The sequence below is a fragment of the Trichechus manatus genome, unplaced genomic scaffold (assembly GCF_000243295.1).
Source record: "Trichechus manatus latirostris isolate Lorelei unplaced genomic scaffold, TriManLat1.0 scaffold00144, whole genome shotgun sequence".
Lineage (NCBI taxonomy): Eukaryota > Metazoa > Chordata > Mammalia > Sirenia > Trichechidae > Trichechus > Trichechus manatus.
This window is the reverse complement of record NW_004444080.1, coordinates 1428981-1442479: the sequence shown is the minus strand read 5'-3', so window position 1 is coordinate 1442479 and position 13499 is coordinate 1428981. Positions and strand designations below refer to the sequence as shown.

The 13499-nt window shown below is 37.7% G+C and overlaps 1 protein-coding gene across 1 annotated transcript in view; it reads left to right on the top strand.

Moving 5' to 3' along the window:
• The window catches only part of DBT (dihydrolipoamide branched chain transacylase E2), a 51591-nt gene that overhangs the window by 21699 nt on the left and 16393 nt on the right, over positions 1 to 13499 (top strand). Inside the window, exons 5-7 of the mRNA XM_004385718.2 lie at positions 6025 to 6146; positions 9143 to 9359; positions 10224 to 10390. Coding sequence (XP_004385775.1) covers positions 6025 to 6146; positions 9143 to 9359; positions 10224 to 10390 — 506 coding nt within the window. The remainder of the gene's footprint in view (positions 1 to 6024; positions 6147 to 9142; positions 9360 to 10223; positions 10391 to 13499) is intronic.

Sequence of the window (13499 nt, the reverse complement as noted above, 5' to 3'; positions counted from 1 at the left end):
TTTATTTTGGCATTTTGTTCCTGTATTATTTTCTTGAACTCTTCCATTTTTTTGTCTGTATTTTCCATGAATCTGTCCATTTTTCCCTCATTTTTGCCTGATTTTTGCTTCAACTCTTGGATAATTCTGAATATTAGAGATTTGAATTCCCTATCAGTTAGGTCTAGTGCCTTTTCTTCTACTGGAAAGTCATCTGGTTGTTTTATTTTGAACACCTACTGGAACCATCCTGTCCTGTTTTTGTAAATGTTTTGATATTGTCTGCTGTCTTAGGGGCATTCAGTGGTTGTTTTCCTTGTTTATTGATTGTAGATGTGTTTGTTTCATCCTGCTTTTTTGTTTTATTTGATTATGTCTGAGCAGGCACGCTGTGCATTCTCTGTTATTTGCTTATCTGTGGGCACGATACTTTTCACCTCCTTTTCCAATGGGCAGGGTCAGTCACTCAGGTATGGTATAGCAGGGCAGGTCCAGCTGAAGGGGAGTTGCTGGGATGGGTTGTTTGTGGCATGTACCAGGGCTGACAGTGCAGACCAGTAATTAGTGCAGGGCAGGTTCCAGTAGGCCATGCCTGTGCTGCTTGGGAGTGTGATGTTCAGCGCACAGTGCAGGTAGGCAGGAAGGAGGGGGTAGATTGTGATGTGTAGAGCTAAGATGGGTATGGGAAAGATGAGAGAGAGGAGAGAGGAACAGGAGCCAAAAACATACACACAAACAAAAAAGAGTGCTAAGGGAGGTTGCTATTGGAGTGGAGAGATGAGAGACTGAGAAATGAGGAAAAACAAAAATGAAAAAAAGTGTAAAAGAAAAAAAATAAATCAAGAAACTGGAAATGAAGAAAGACAAAAAGAGAATAAGAGAGAGAAGAAAAGAAAACAAAGAAACAAAAAAAAAAAAAAGAAAGAAAATAAAACAAGAAAAAAAATTGCCCCCAGGGAAGTCCTTGTACGTCTACGCAGAGTAAGGGGGTAGCTGCCAAGCTGTGTGGTACTGCCCGGCTAGAAGGGGCTCCCAAGCCAAGAAAAGAAAAAGAAAACAAACCAACAAATCAAAACAGAATAAATCAGAGCAAACAAACAAACAAAAAAGCCCCGGGGTCCTACCAGCATGGCAGCACGGCCCGGAAGCAGTTTCACAGTCAAGCGGTGTTTTGTTGCAGCCTTTCAGGAAGAAGCAAAGATGGCGCATGGAGCCAGGTATTTGAGAGAAAGGAGGGGGAGGTGGTGAGAGGTAAGGAAGTAATCTAAAGAAGCTTAAAAGAAGCCAATGAAAGGCACTCGGAGCTGGCCAGTGTGGGCTGGTGGAATCCAAGTGACACTGGGGTGCTTTCCGGCCAAGAGACCATGGCTGCAGGAAGCAGAGGAGGCTAAGTGGGGGTGAAGAAGGGTCGGGGGTGGGAAAGCCTATATCGATGGTTACTGGTTGTTTTGTCTCCTGCTGGAAGCTCCGTGAAGCTGCTTTCTCATACCCCCTGTTCGTTGATCTCCGGTAGGTGTTCAGAATGGTGGATCCATGCTGTGGCAGCTGATAGAGGACCTCTGCATGTATCTCTCCTCGTTCTCTGTCAGTTTCTTATTCCATTCGGTGCTTGGCTGAGTTCTTTCTCTCTTCATTTGATGCGTAGGGTTTCAGGATTGATGTGTGACTGTGTTTGACTTAGTTTTTCTGATCTTTCCTGTGGAAGGATGGCGTGGTGCTTCTGACTATAGCGCCACGTTGCCTGGAAGTGTGTCTTATTTTTATTTTATTAAAAAATCTTTGTATGTTTTACTCTTATCAAACTGAGGATGTTGAGTGTAACCTAAAGCTTTTTTTGATTATGCAAAAATATGAAGGTATTATACTGTATGCAACACAATTCTGAGTCTGATTTTTAGTTTTTCTGCTTGTTCTTAGCGTTGTCATTGTGCCAGCCCATCACCCTCCTTCCTAACATTCTGGGAAGACAGATAACCAAGTCTCTTAAGAAGTATATGCTAGAAAGAGAAAGTAAGATTGCAGTGAGAGTCTACATGCCTTTCCTATGGAGCAAGTACATAGTTTTAATGCCAAGGCTCTGCGGCAGGCATTTTAGGTATTCTGGGCCCGAAGCTATGTGCAAGGTTAAGTTGCCAGGATGTTTGACCATCAGATAAGTGGGGAGTTACTGTACCTAACTGAGGATTCTTGCCACTGTGGGAAGTATTAAGGGAAGAGAGAGAGGGACATAAGCTGTAGTAGAATACTTTATAAACTAATAATGCATTATATTGCACTTACCCTTTATCATCAACTTCTTTCATGTATTGAGTACTTTCTCTGTACTAATGTTATGAGGTCGGTGGTTCAAACTCACCAGCTACTCCACGGGAAAAGATGTGGCAGTCTGCTCTGGTAAAGATTACAGCATTGGAAACCCTATGGGGCAGTTCTACTCTTCTGTCCTGTCGGGTCGCTATGAGTCAGAATTGACTCATCAGCAAGGAGTTCGGTTTTTTGGTTTATGGTCACATACCTAGTAAGTGGTGGAGCTAGGATTTGACCCCACCTCTATTTAATTCTAAACCCCATGCTCCAAACTATCTTGTTAAACTGAAAATTGAATTCAGAAAGGATTGCTATCAGCTCTGTTCTGCATCTAGAACATGGGGACTGTACATATATACTAACAAAATTCTTCTATAACAACACAATTTAGGTGTCCCATAGAGCTTATAATATTAACTTGTTTATCAGGATTAATACAAAGTGTTTTAGAGTTAAAACTCTTTGACACAGAGTTGCTCCAACAATGTACTATTGTCCTTTAATTAAGTTATACTCAGTAACATAAATTACATAGTATAATGCCTGGGCTCAGTAAATGGCAGCCATGGCTATTAATTTTGTACAGCCAGTTGATTGAATTAGCTGTATCAATAACTTGAAGTGAAAAAAAAAATGCAACGAAATCTCTTAGTTTGGTTGTCATTAATTTTCAATTTATGATCATTTGGACAAGGACTAGAGTTTACATTTCTGCCGTCTATGAAGAAAGGGCTTCGTAAGCAGTTTTGCAGGAGGAAAATTAAAAGCTTTTTAAGAAAGCAGACTGTTTTCAAACACCCTTGAACGCATTGGTATTTCAAAACATTTTCCCCAAGAGAGTTTCCCCGAATTAACTAATTGGACCACTTAATGTAGTTCTTAAAAATAGTTTTTTCAATACTTAATAATACTACAGTTTTGCAGTTTTATTATTTTTATTCACTCAGTCTGAAATAATGTGGTAAATTTGCTTCATGTGAGGAATTACAACAATGCTAAATCAATAGGCTTCATCAGAAAAAGTACTTAGCAGAGTTCTTTTACTGTTTCTTAAAATTTAATTAACGCTTTTTAAACTGTACTCTAAATCCACTACTGAAAATCAGTCATCAAGGAATAACACCCTGTGTATTAGAGTGTAGTGCTAGAACTGTGAAAATCACATCATTTGCGAGAATCATGAAATTTGAGTTCAGTGTTAACTCCATCTGTTTCTACATTGGTAAAATTGAGAAATCTGTCCTGTGTATTCATAACATTATTGTGATAATCAAATGAGAAAATGTACTTGAAAACACTTTGGAAAGTATTTAAAGTGCTATGTAGTAAGATGGTATTTTATTACTTGGTTAAGAGAGCTTTCTTTCTAAGACGACCATGTTTTTATGCAAGTAACATGAGTCTTATTTATGTTTGTTTGCCAACTGCTCTCTCCCCCTGCGAAGTACTTTCATCATAAGCACAGCTGTGCCCATTTTTTTTTACATGTTGCTGTAAAAAAGATATGCATATTGCGCTTAGGAAAATACCTTATGGGGATGAGCAGTTGGCAAACAAATGTAGAAGGCATACATTGTTTACATAAAAATACGGTATGTCATTATTATACCTGTTGCGGTTGAGTCGATTCCAACTCATAGTGACCCTGTGGGACAGATAGAGCTGCCCCATAGGGTTTCCAAGGAGCGGCTAGTGGATTCGAACTGCCGACCTTCTGGTTAGCAGACAAATGCTTTAACCATTGCACCACGAGGGCCCCTGTGATTGTTGTAGGTCATACGTAATGTTGAATGAGTTCTCACAAATACCCAATTCTAAAAGATAGTACAAAAAAAAAAATATGTTTCAGTAAATTACTTGGTCTTTTGGAAATATATAATAATTTTGGTATTTATTTGGATATTTGTACATTTCTCTTATTTTAGCAAATATGCATTATTCTTATTGGCATTTGAAGTTCCTAAAATTAATTCCTTTGATTTTCCTTTGAATCTTATTTCCTAATGCTAATGTTTCTTACTAGTCTTACTCTATAAAATAGTATATTCATATCCAATAACTTTAACAGATACAGAGAATACAGAGAAATTCTCAAAGTCTGACAGAATTGAATTTTGAACTATGAGTTATATTCTAACTAACTTGACCAAAAAGAAAATTTACTAGGGCTATGAACTAGTGGAAAGAACACAGGACTGAGGTAGCCCTAGGTTTGAATGCCAGCACTCCGGTTTGTTTAAATATATGACCTTGAGCCAATCCCTTTATCTTCCAAGCCTCACTTTCCTTGTCTGTAAAATGGGGATAATACATATTTACACAATTGGAATGAAGATTAAATTAAGACATGGCACACGTAGCATAGTGTTTGACGCATAACAGTTACTTAATACAAGTTTGTTTTCCTTTCTTTTTTTAATCCCTTCCTCACTCTTAGGGGAATTTTGAGAGCTCTACTGGGCTAATTCATTGCCTAATGAGGAGGAACGAATGAACTGTACTTCCATAGTTCCAGAGAGGAAAATTTTATTTTCTTAGTATTGAATGCCAAAACCAACTCAGTTGCTGGTTGATTTTCAGAAGTTGTCTCTAATTTAGGGAGCCCGTTGGCACAGTCCTAAAGCTCTTGGCTGCTAACTGCAGTTCAAACCCACCAGCCTGAGGGAGAAAGATGTAGCAGTCTGCCTCCATAAAGATTTACAGCCTTGGAAACCCACTGTGGCAGTTCTGCTCTGTTCTTTAGGGTCACTATGAGTTGAGATAGACTCGATGGCAGTGGGTTTCTTTTTTTTTTTGTGGGAGGGCTCTCTGTTTTACCAGTTCTCACAGAGATTCTGCTATACAGCATTGACTTCCTGACAGCAGACTTTGACAAATATTCTCAAAAACAATTTCTTTTTGCTTATAAAAATACATGCTAATGGCCTGTTATATGTAGATTCTCTAGAGTTTGAGAATAGAACAACCAAATTAGTATTAGGCACAAAAATGAAATCTTCCATCGCATTCCTTAAATAGCATTCAAAGCAGAGAAAAATTTTAGGTGCTGTACCATCTTTGGAAAGTGTTTAAGATTGCCACAGATTTTACATGAATCTTTCATATCATTTGCCTCACATTTGATTCTTATTTTGTGCTGTTTATAGATGTAAACAAGAGAAGTATATTAGGAAAATGTTTAATATGCAACATGTTTTAAAATATATGGAAGAAACTCTCTTTTTAACTTGTACCTGCGACATGATTTTAATACAAATGAACAGAAAACATCAGGTAATAATAATCATCAACCAGTGCCAGGTATCAGTACCAGGAAATAATAGTCATTAACATCAACTGCTATAGTACCGAAACCAAACCCGTTGCTGTAGAGTGGATTCTGACTCCTAGTGACCCTATAGGACAGAGGAGAACTGCCCCATAGGGTTTCCAAAGAGTGGCTGGTGGATTCGAACTGCCGACCTTTTGGTTAGCAGCTAAACGCTGAACCCTTGTGCCACCAGGGTACAGTGGCCCTCATTTCTAGCCTGTTGGTTACAGTACCACCCCTTCAACCCTACAAACGCTGCCATTAGGATAATTGTGTGTTTTCCCATTCTGAAGTAGCCCACCTAGTATTTTTGCATTTTGACTATAAACTTTAAGTTGAATGTAGTTAGATTTATGTCACTAAGCTTTTTAAAGTTATTATTATTATTTCTTTTAATGCTGTCAACTAAAGTTTTACCTTGTTACCAGTTTCAGAAGAAGACATTGTTGAAACTCCTGCTGTGTCCCATGATGAACACACACACCAAGAGATAAAAGGCCAAAAAACACTGGCAACTCCTGCAGTTCGCCGCCTAGCGATGGAAAACAATGTAAATTTCCTTAATATTTTAAGTGTGGGATGGCATCTGAAGTATGCATTTGTGTCTCTGAAAAATTAGCCAGTTATCCCATGATGAAATGGCTCAAGTTGTGACTAAAGGAAACCTGAAAATATCCGTTACTGAAAAGTGATAATTGCGTAGAACTATTCATGAGAAATAAAAAGAAATTGTGACTTTATTACTTAAAATAATCGAGCAGTGTGGTTTTATTATTCTATCTTACAGCCTAATAGTAGTAAGAGCTACCATTTATTGAGCACTGGTATATACTAGTGTCTGAGGTGCTCTAGAAGCAGAGCTTGAGACAGGAATTTGGATACAGGTGATTGATTTATTGAGGAAGTGAAAACTTACTAAGGGAGTGAGGGAAGTAGGCTAGGGAAGGGAAGAGGAGAGGGCAGGGCAGGGCAAGCATGTGGTTTTAAGGATTTTATCTGATCGAAGGGGAATGGGAATGGGGAGCCACAGAATGTACTGCCTTGAGGCAAGGTTGCTGTTCTTTTGTATGCCTCTCCCAGTTAGTCATTGGCTGATGGGGGTGAGGTGCACAGCCTCCCCGGTGAGTTGGCTTCCTGGCTCTTGTGTAAATATTTACATGTTATCTCATTTATTATCTCATTTAATCTTCACTACAGCCTGTGAGATAAGGAGTTACTGTTAGCCTTTGGTTGATGAGGAAACTGAGACTTAAGGAGGTTAAGTAAGGGATCCAAGTTCACACAGCTAATAAGTGGTGGAGTCAGGATTCTAAAGAGGGTCTATGTCATTCCAAAACTGGTGCTCTTAATCATGATATACTGCCTCAACAATCATGATCTCCATTATTTGAGTACTTTTATGCTAGATACTGTACATGTGTTATCTCTAATCCTTGCAGTAACACTGCAGAGTGGTTTGTATTATGCCCATTTTACAGATGAAAAAGGGCAGGGAGGTTGATAACTTGCCTAAAATCAAGTAAGTAGCTGAACTGGGGATTTGAACCATGTTTGTCTGGCTCCAAAGCCTGAGTTTTTTCTGCTGTGCCCCATAATGTATGTATTTTTTTGTCTGTTTTGGGGAAGTTAAGTTACAGCAGAAAATAATCAAAAGATTACATTTTGGAAATATGTAATAATAGCCATTGAAATGTTCATATCCCTCAGCCAGTTATCCTACCACTGGGGAACAATCCAAAGGAAATAACCTCGGATACATTCTTTCCTGTGTTTTATAGAGCCAGAAATTAGAAGGAGTATTAATGTTCAAAATCAGGGAAGTGCTTAGGTAGATTGTTATAAACCATTATGAAAATTTATGTAGCCATTAAATGTGTTCAGATGTGAAGATCATTTAGCATAATAGAAAATAAGAATAATAATATGGAACATTAAGTTGTTAAGGGCATTGGATGAAATAATTATTTCATATATTGGTTTGAAAGCTATAAAACATTTATCATTATTATTATTTTTAATTATATAAAATGCTACCTGTAGAAATATTTGATTTGGCTTTTTTCTACCACTTCCTGAAGATGTCTGTAATAACTAGAGGTTTGTATAATTGCTAGAAGTGAAGTAGTAGATTTTATTACCATACATCACTTTTTATTTTTTCTTTTCTTGCAGCTTAGTTTATGAATTCAGTTTAAAATTAAAAGACAGTGGCAATTACAGTTATTTGTAATTACCTAAAAATGATTTGTTTAAATTCTTAGAGTTCATTTAAATTATAAACTCAGTGTTTGATATGATAAAGTTCTTTATTCTGAAGTCATCCTTTGAAAAGCACTAATAACACCAATTTCTTAACTCTAAGAAATTAATTAATGCACACAATATGTCAGGATATCATCCAAGCTTATGTGTTTATTTTTATTTAGTTAGAAATAAATTTTAGTAAGAATATTTTACCTCTGTAACCAAACATAGAAAGTGATTGAATAAACCAAGATTACATATTTTTCAAAAAAATATCATGAGTGGTTAGTTTAGAATGAATTATATCACCTGTTGTTTAATATGGAGCCCTGGTGGCATAGTAGTTAAGAGCTGTGGTGAGCCATGGCTGCTAACCAAAATTTCTGCAGTTCAAATCCACCAGCTGCTCCTTGGAAACCCTATGGGGGCAGTTCTACTCTACCCTATAGGGGCGCTATGAGTCGGAATCGACTCTATGGCAACGGGTTTGTTTTGTTTTTGTTTTATTGTTTGTTATATAGAAAGTAGTAATAGAACTGCTTGAGATGAGAAACTCATGTTCCAAATATGCCTCAGTAAGATTGGTTTTGAGGTTTTGTATTAATCTTTCCTAATAGCCATCTGAAAAAAAGTCATTTGAGAGAACTTTTGTATATCGATTAACTATTATAGGTTTAACTGGTAGCCAAGGTCAGAAACATTGATTTTTATTATAGTGTTTAACTTGTTTTTTTAAACTCTTGTCTCTCTTATTATATAGTCTCCAAGAATAGAAAATATCAAGTAAGAATTTTGCAAGAGATTTAAAAATAGCTGACTGTTTAAAAATGTAAGTTTTTATAAATAGCTATGGCTTATATGTAATGTGGAGCCCTGGTGGCATAGTGGTTAAGCGTTCTGCTGGGTGTAGTGGTTAAGCGTTTGGCTGCTAACCAAACGGTCAGCAGTTCAAATCTACCAGCTGCTCCTTGGAAACCCTATGGAGCAGTTCTACTCTGTCCTATAGGGTCGCTATGAGTCAGAGTCGACTTGACGGCAGTGGGTTTAGTTTTTTGAAGAGGGTTTGTATATAACATAGATACTATAAAGTTACCACATGGGTAAGGGGACAGTGTGTACAAAAGTGATAAACGATTACTTATAAAGGGTAGCTGTAGCTTATAGCTGTATTATTTCTTTGTACCAATTTTTTAAGCAGAGATAGATTTTAACTTCAATTGATTAAATTCCATTTTGAAACTTTAATGACGTATTTATTTTTAAATAGTTTTATTTCTAACATTGGAATGTATCTTTTTTTAGATTAAGTTGAGTGAAGTTGTTGGCTCAGGAAAAGATGGCAGAATACTCAAAGAAGACATTCTCAACTATTTGGCAAAGCAGACAGGAGCTATATTACCTCCTTCACCAAAAGCTGAAATCATGCTGCCTCCACCAAAACCAAAAGACAGGACTATTCCTATACCAATATCAAAACCTCCAGTATTCACAGGCAAAGACAGAACAGAACCCCTAAAAGGTAGTAATAATACTAACAGTAATGTAAAGCAATAATATGTTTATTTTGGGGGAAGCTAGTTCAAGAGATCCATGTATATAATATAGTGTTTTCAGTTCTTACTGAGGGAGAATTCAGATTCAGCATATAACTATTAAAAAAAAAAAAAAAGTGAAATAGCAGCTCTTCAAGGAAAGCTTCAATTTATGCTGTTAATTTCTGAGGAGTAATACTACTGCAGGTTGCTTGGAATATAAACTTGTACGTGGATAATTGTTCTGTTTGCAAGCTCACACAGGATATTTTAAACATTATTTTTAGTTAGCTTTCTAAATAACTAGTTCTGATTTGTTATTTATAAACTCTTAGGATGATTACCTTCCAGGAGAGTGGATTTCCAAGAAAGCCATTCAGTAAATACATGGCTTGTATCCTTGGAAATTTTTGTACACCACACCATTTAAAGGAGTTACTTATCATGGTTGCCATAGGATGGCAGTGCTTCTGAAATGAGTGGCTTTCAAGTTATGTAATGTAACGAAGATGGTAGGTCCAGGAGGAAGAGTTTAGTTGAGAAAGTAAACATGAGAACCAAAAAAAACCCAAACTAGTTGCCCTTCCGTTGAGTGTGACTCATGGTGACCCATGTGTTGCAGAGTAGAAGTGAGCTCCACAGAATTGTCAAGGCTGTCACCTTGTGGAAGCAGGTGTTTTTTTTCCCAAAGCATGTCTGGGTGGATTCCAACCACTAACCTTTTGGTTAATAGTCCAGCGCTTAACCCTTTGTGCCACCCAGGAGCCCCTAAACAACATTAGAGAATCTCCTATTTTAGTAAAAAAGGATTTTGTTAAAAATTTAAAAACAAAGGATTGAATGTTTTCCAGGCTTTCAGAAAGCAATGGTCAAAACCATGACTGCAGCCCTGAAGATTCCTCACTTTGGGTATTGTGATGAGGTTGACCTTACTGAGCTGATTAAGTTTCGTGAAGAATTAAAACCCATTGCTTTTGCTCGTGGAATTAAACTCTCCTTTATGCCCTTCTTTTTAAAGGTGAGATTTCATTCATTTCAAACAAAGCTTAAGTAGAACATTTAAATTTTGTTTTGCAAATATGCAACATGTTAACTGTGAGTTTGAATACAATATTACTTCTCACCATATCATTAGTTAGAAAAATGTGCTAACACTGTTCTCTTATTTCATAGGAATTTATAAATTGAAGTTTTTGGGTCATATTTTTGTTTACTTACCTTCTTGAGCTGGGTAGAGATTATTACATGAAGTTAGGCAAAGCCTTCTTTAATTCTGAAAGGACCACTTTAGCAAAGCACTGATTTAAACTAAATGGGAGTTGGTATTTATCTTGCATATCAAACACTGAAATGTATTTATTTTCATTTATTCAACAAACTTGTATTGAGGCTCCTGGGAATCATTTCTAGTGCTAGACCTTGGAACTAGTATAAAATGGAATAAGACATGTCACTCAACCATGAGCCGCTCACAGTCTAGCTCACATTAATGGTCATTTTATGAAGCAGCTACCATGTACCAGGCCATATACTAAACATGCTATATACATTATCTCTTAATTCTTGGTATAACCCTAACAATATAAATAAGTAGCCCTAGGAAGAGGTCCAAGCTGCACCGAAGGCATTGGTGAAGAACAAGGCTCCAGGAATTGATGGAATAAAAATCGAGATGTTTCAACAAACAGATGCAGCTCTGGAAGTGCTCACTCATCTGTGCCAAGAAATTTGGAAGACAGCTACCTGGCCAACCAACTGGAAGAGATCCATATTTATGCCTATTCTCAAGAAAAGTGATCCAAACGAATGTGGAAATTATTGAACAATATCATTAATATACACAAGTAAAATTTTGCTGAAGATCATTCAAAACCAGCTGCAGCAGTATATTGACAAGGAACTGCCGGAAATTCAAGCCGAATTCAGAAGAGGACTTAGAACCACGGATATCATTGCTGATGTCAGATGGATCCTAGCTGAAAGCAGAGAATACCGGAAAGATGTTTACCTGTGTTTTTTAATGACTATGCAAAGGCATTTGACTGTGTGGATCATAACAAGTTATGGATAACATTGTGAAGAATGAGAATTCCAGAACACTTAATTGTGCTCATGAGGAACCTGTACATAGATCAAGAGGCAGTCATTCCAACAGAACACGGGGATAACTGCATGGTTTAAAGTGAGGAAAGGTGTGCGTTGGGGTTATATCCTCTCAACATATTTATTCAATCTGTATACTGAGCAAACAATCCCAGAAGCTGGACTGTATTAAGAATGGGGCATCAGGATTTGAGGAACACTCATTAACAGCTTGTGTTATTCAGATGACACAACCTTGCTTGCTGAAAGTGAAGAGGACTTGAAGCACTTACTGATGAAGATCAAAGACTATAGCCTTCAGTATGGATTACACCTCAGCATAAAATAAAAATCCTCACAACTGGACCAATAAGCAACATCATGATAAATAGAGAAAAGATTGAAGTTGTCAAAGATTTCATTTTACTCGGATCCACAATAAGCACTCATGGAAGCAGCAGTCAAGAAATCAAAAGATGCATTGCATTGGGCAAATCTGCTGCAAAAGACCTCTTTAAATTGTTGAAAAGCAAAGATGTTACCTTGAAGACTCAGGTGCACCAGACCTAAGCCATGGTGGTTTTTTTTAAAAATTTTGCTTAAAATGAAAGTTTACAGTTCAAGTTAGTTTCTCATACGAAACTTTATACACACACTGCTATGTGACCCTAGTTGCACTCCCCATTCTGTGACAGCACACTTCCCCTTTCCACCCCAGATTTCCGTGTCCATTCAACCAGCTTCTGTCCCTTTCTGCCTTCACATCTCGCTTCTGGACAGGAGCTGCCTATTTAGACTCATGTATCTACTTAAGCTAAGAAACACACTCTTCATAAGTATCATTTTATGTTTTATAGTCCACCCTAATCTGTCTGAAGAGTTGGCTTCAGGAATGGTTTTAGTTTTGGGCTAACAGAGAGTCTTGAGTCCATGTCTTCCTGGGGTCCCTCCAGTCTCAGTCAGACTATTAAGTCTGGTCTTTTTACTAGAATTTGAGTTCTGCACCCTTCTTTTCTCCTGCTCTGTCAGGGACTCTATGTTGTATTCCCTGTTAGGGCAGTCATTGGTGGTAGCCAGGCATCATCTAGTTTTTCTGGTCTTAGGCTGATGGAGTCTCTGGTTTATGTGGCCCTTTTGTCTCTTGGGTTGATATTTTCCTTGTGTCTTCGGTGTTTTTTATTCTCCTTTGCTCCAGGTGGGTTGGGACCAACTGATGCATTTTAGATGGCCGCTCACTAGCTTTTAAGACCCCAGACACCACTCATCAAAGTGGGATGTAGAACGTTTTCTTAATAAACTTTGTTATGCCAATTGACGTAGATGTCCCCTGAAACCATCGTCCTCAGGACCCACCCCCACCCCCACCCTCCACCCGCCTGTTACACTGTCCCTAGAAGTGTTCGGTTGTGTTCAGGAAACTTCGTAGCTTTTAGTTTAGTCCAGCTGTGCTGACTTCCCCTGTATTGTGTGTTGTCCTTCCCTTTACCTAAGATAATTCTTGTCTCCCTTCTCCCTCCCTCCCCACCCTCGTAACCATCAAAGAATGTTTTCTTCTGTGTTTAAACCTTTTCTGAGTTCTTATAATAGTGGTCTCATACAATATTTGTCCTTTAGTGACTGACTAATTTCACTCAGCATAATGCCTTCCAGATTGATCCATGTTATAAGATGTTTCGCGGATTCATTGTTGTTCTTTACCATTGCATAGTATTCCATTGTATGAATATACCATAATTTGTTTATCCATTCATCCATTGATGGGCCCTAGGTTGTTTCCATCTTTTTGCTGTTGTGAACAGTGCTGCAATGAACATGGGTGTGCATATACTATTTGTGTGATGGCTCTTATTTCTCTAGGATATATTCCAAGGAGTGGGATTGCTGGATCATACGGTACTTCTATTTCTAGCTTTTTAAGGAAGCGCCAAATCGATTACCAAAGTGGTTGTACTTTTTACATTCCCACCAACAGTGTATAAGTGTTCCAGTCTCTCCACAACCTCTCCAACATTTATTATTTTGTGTTTTTTGGATTAATGCTAGCC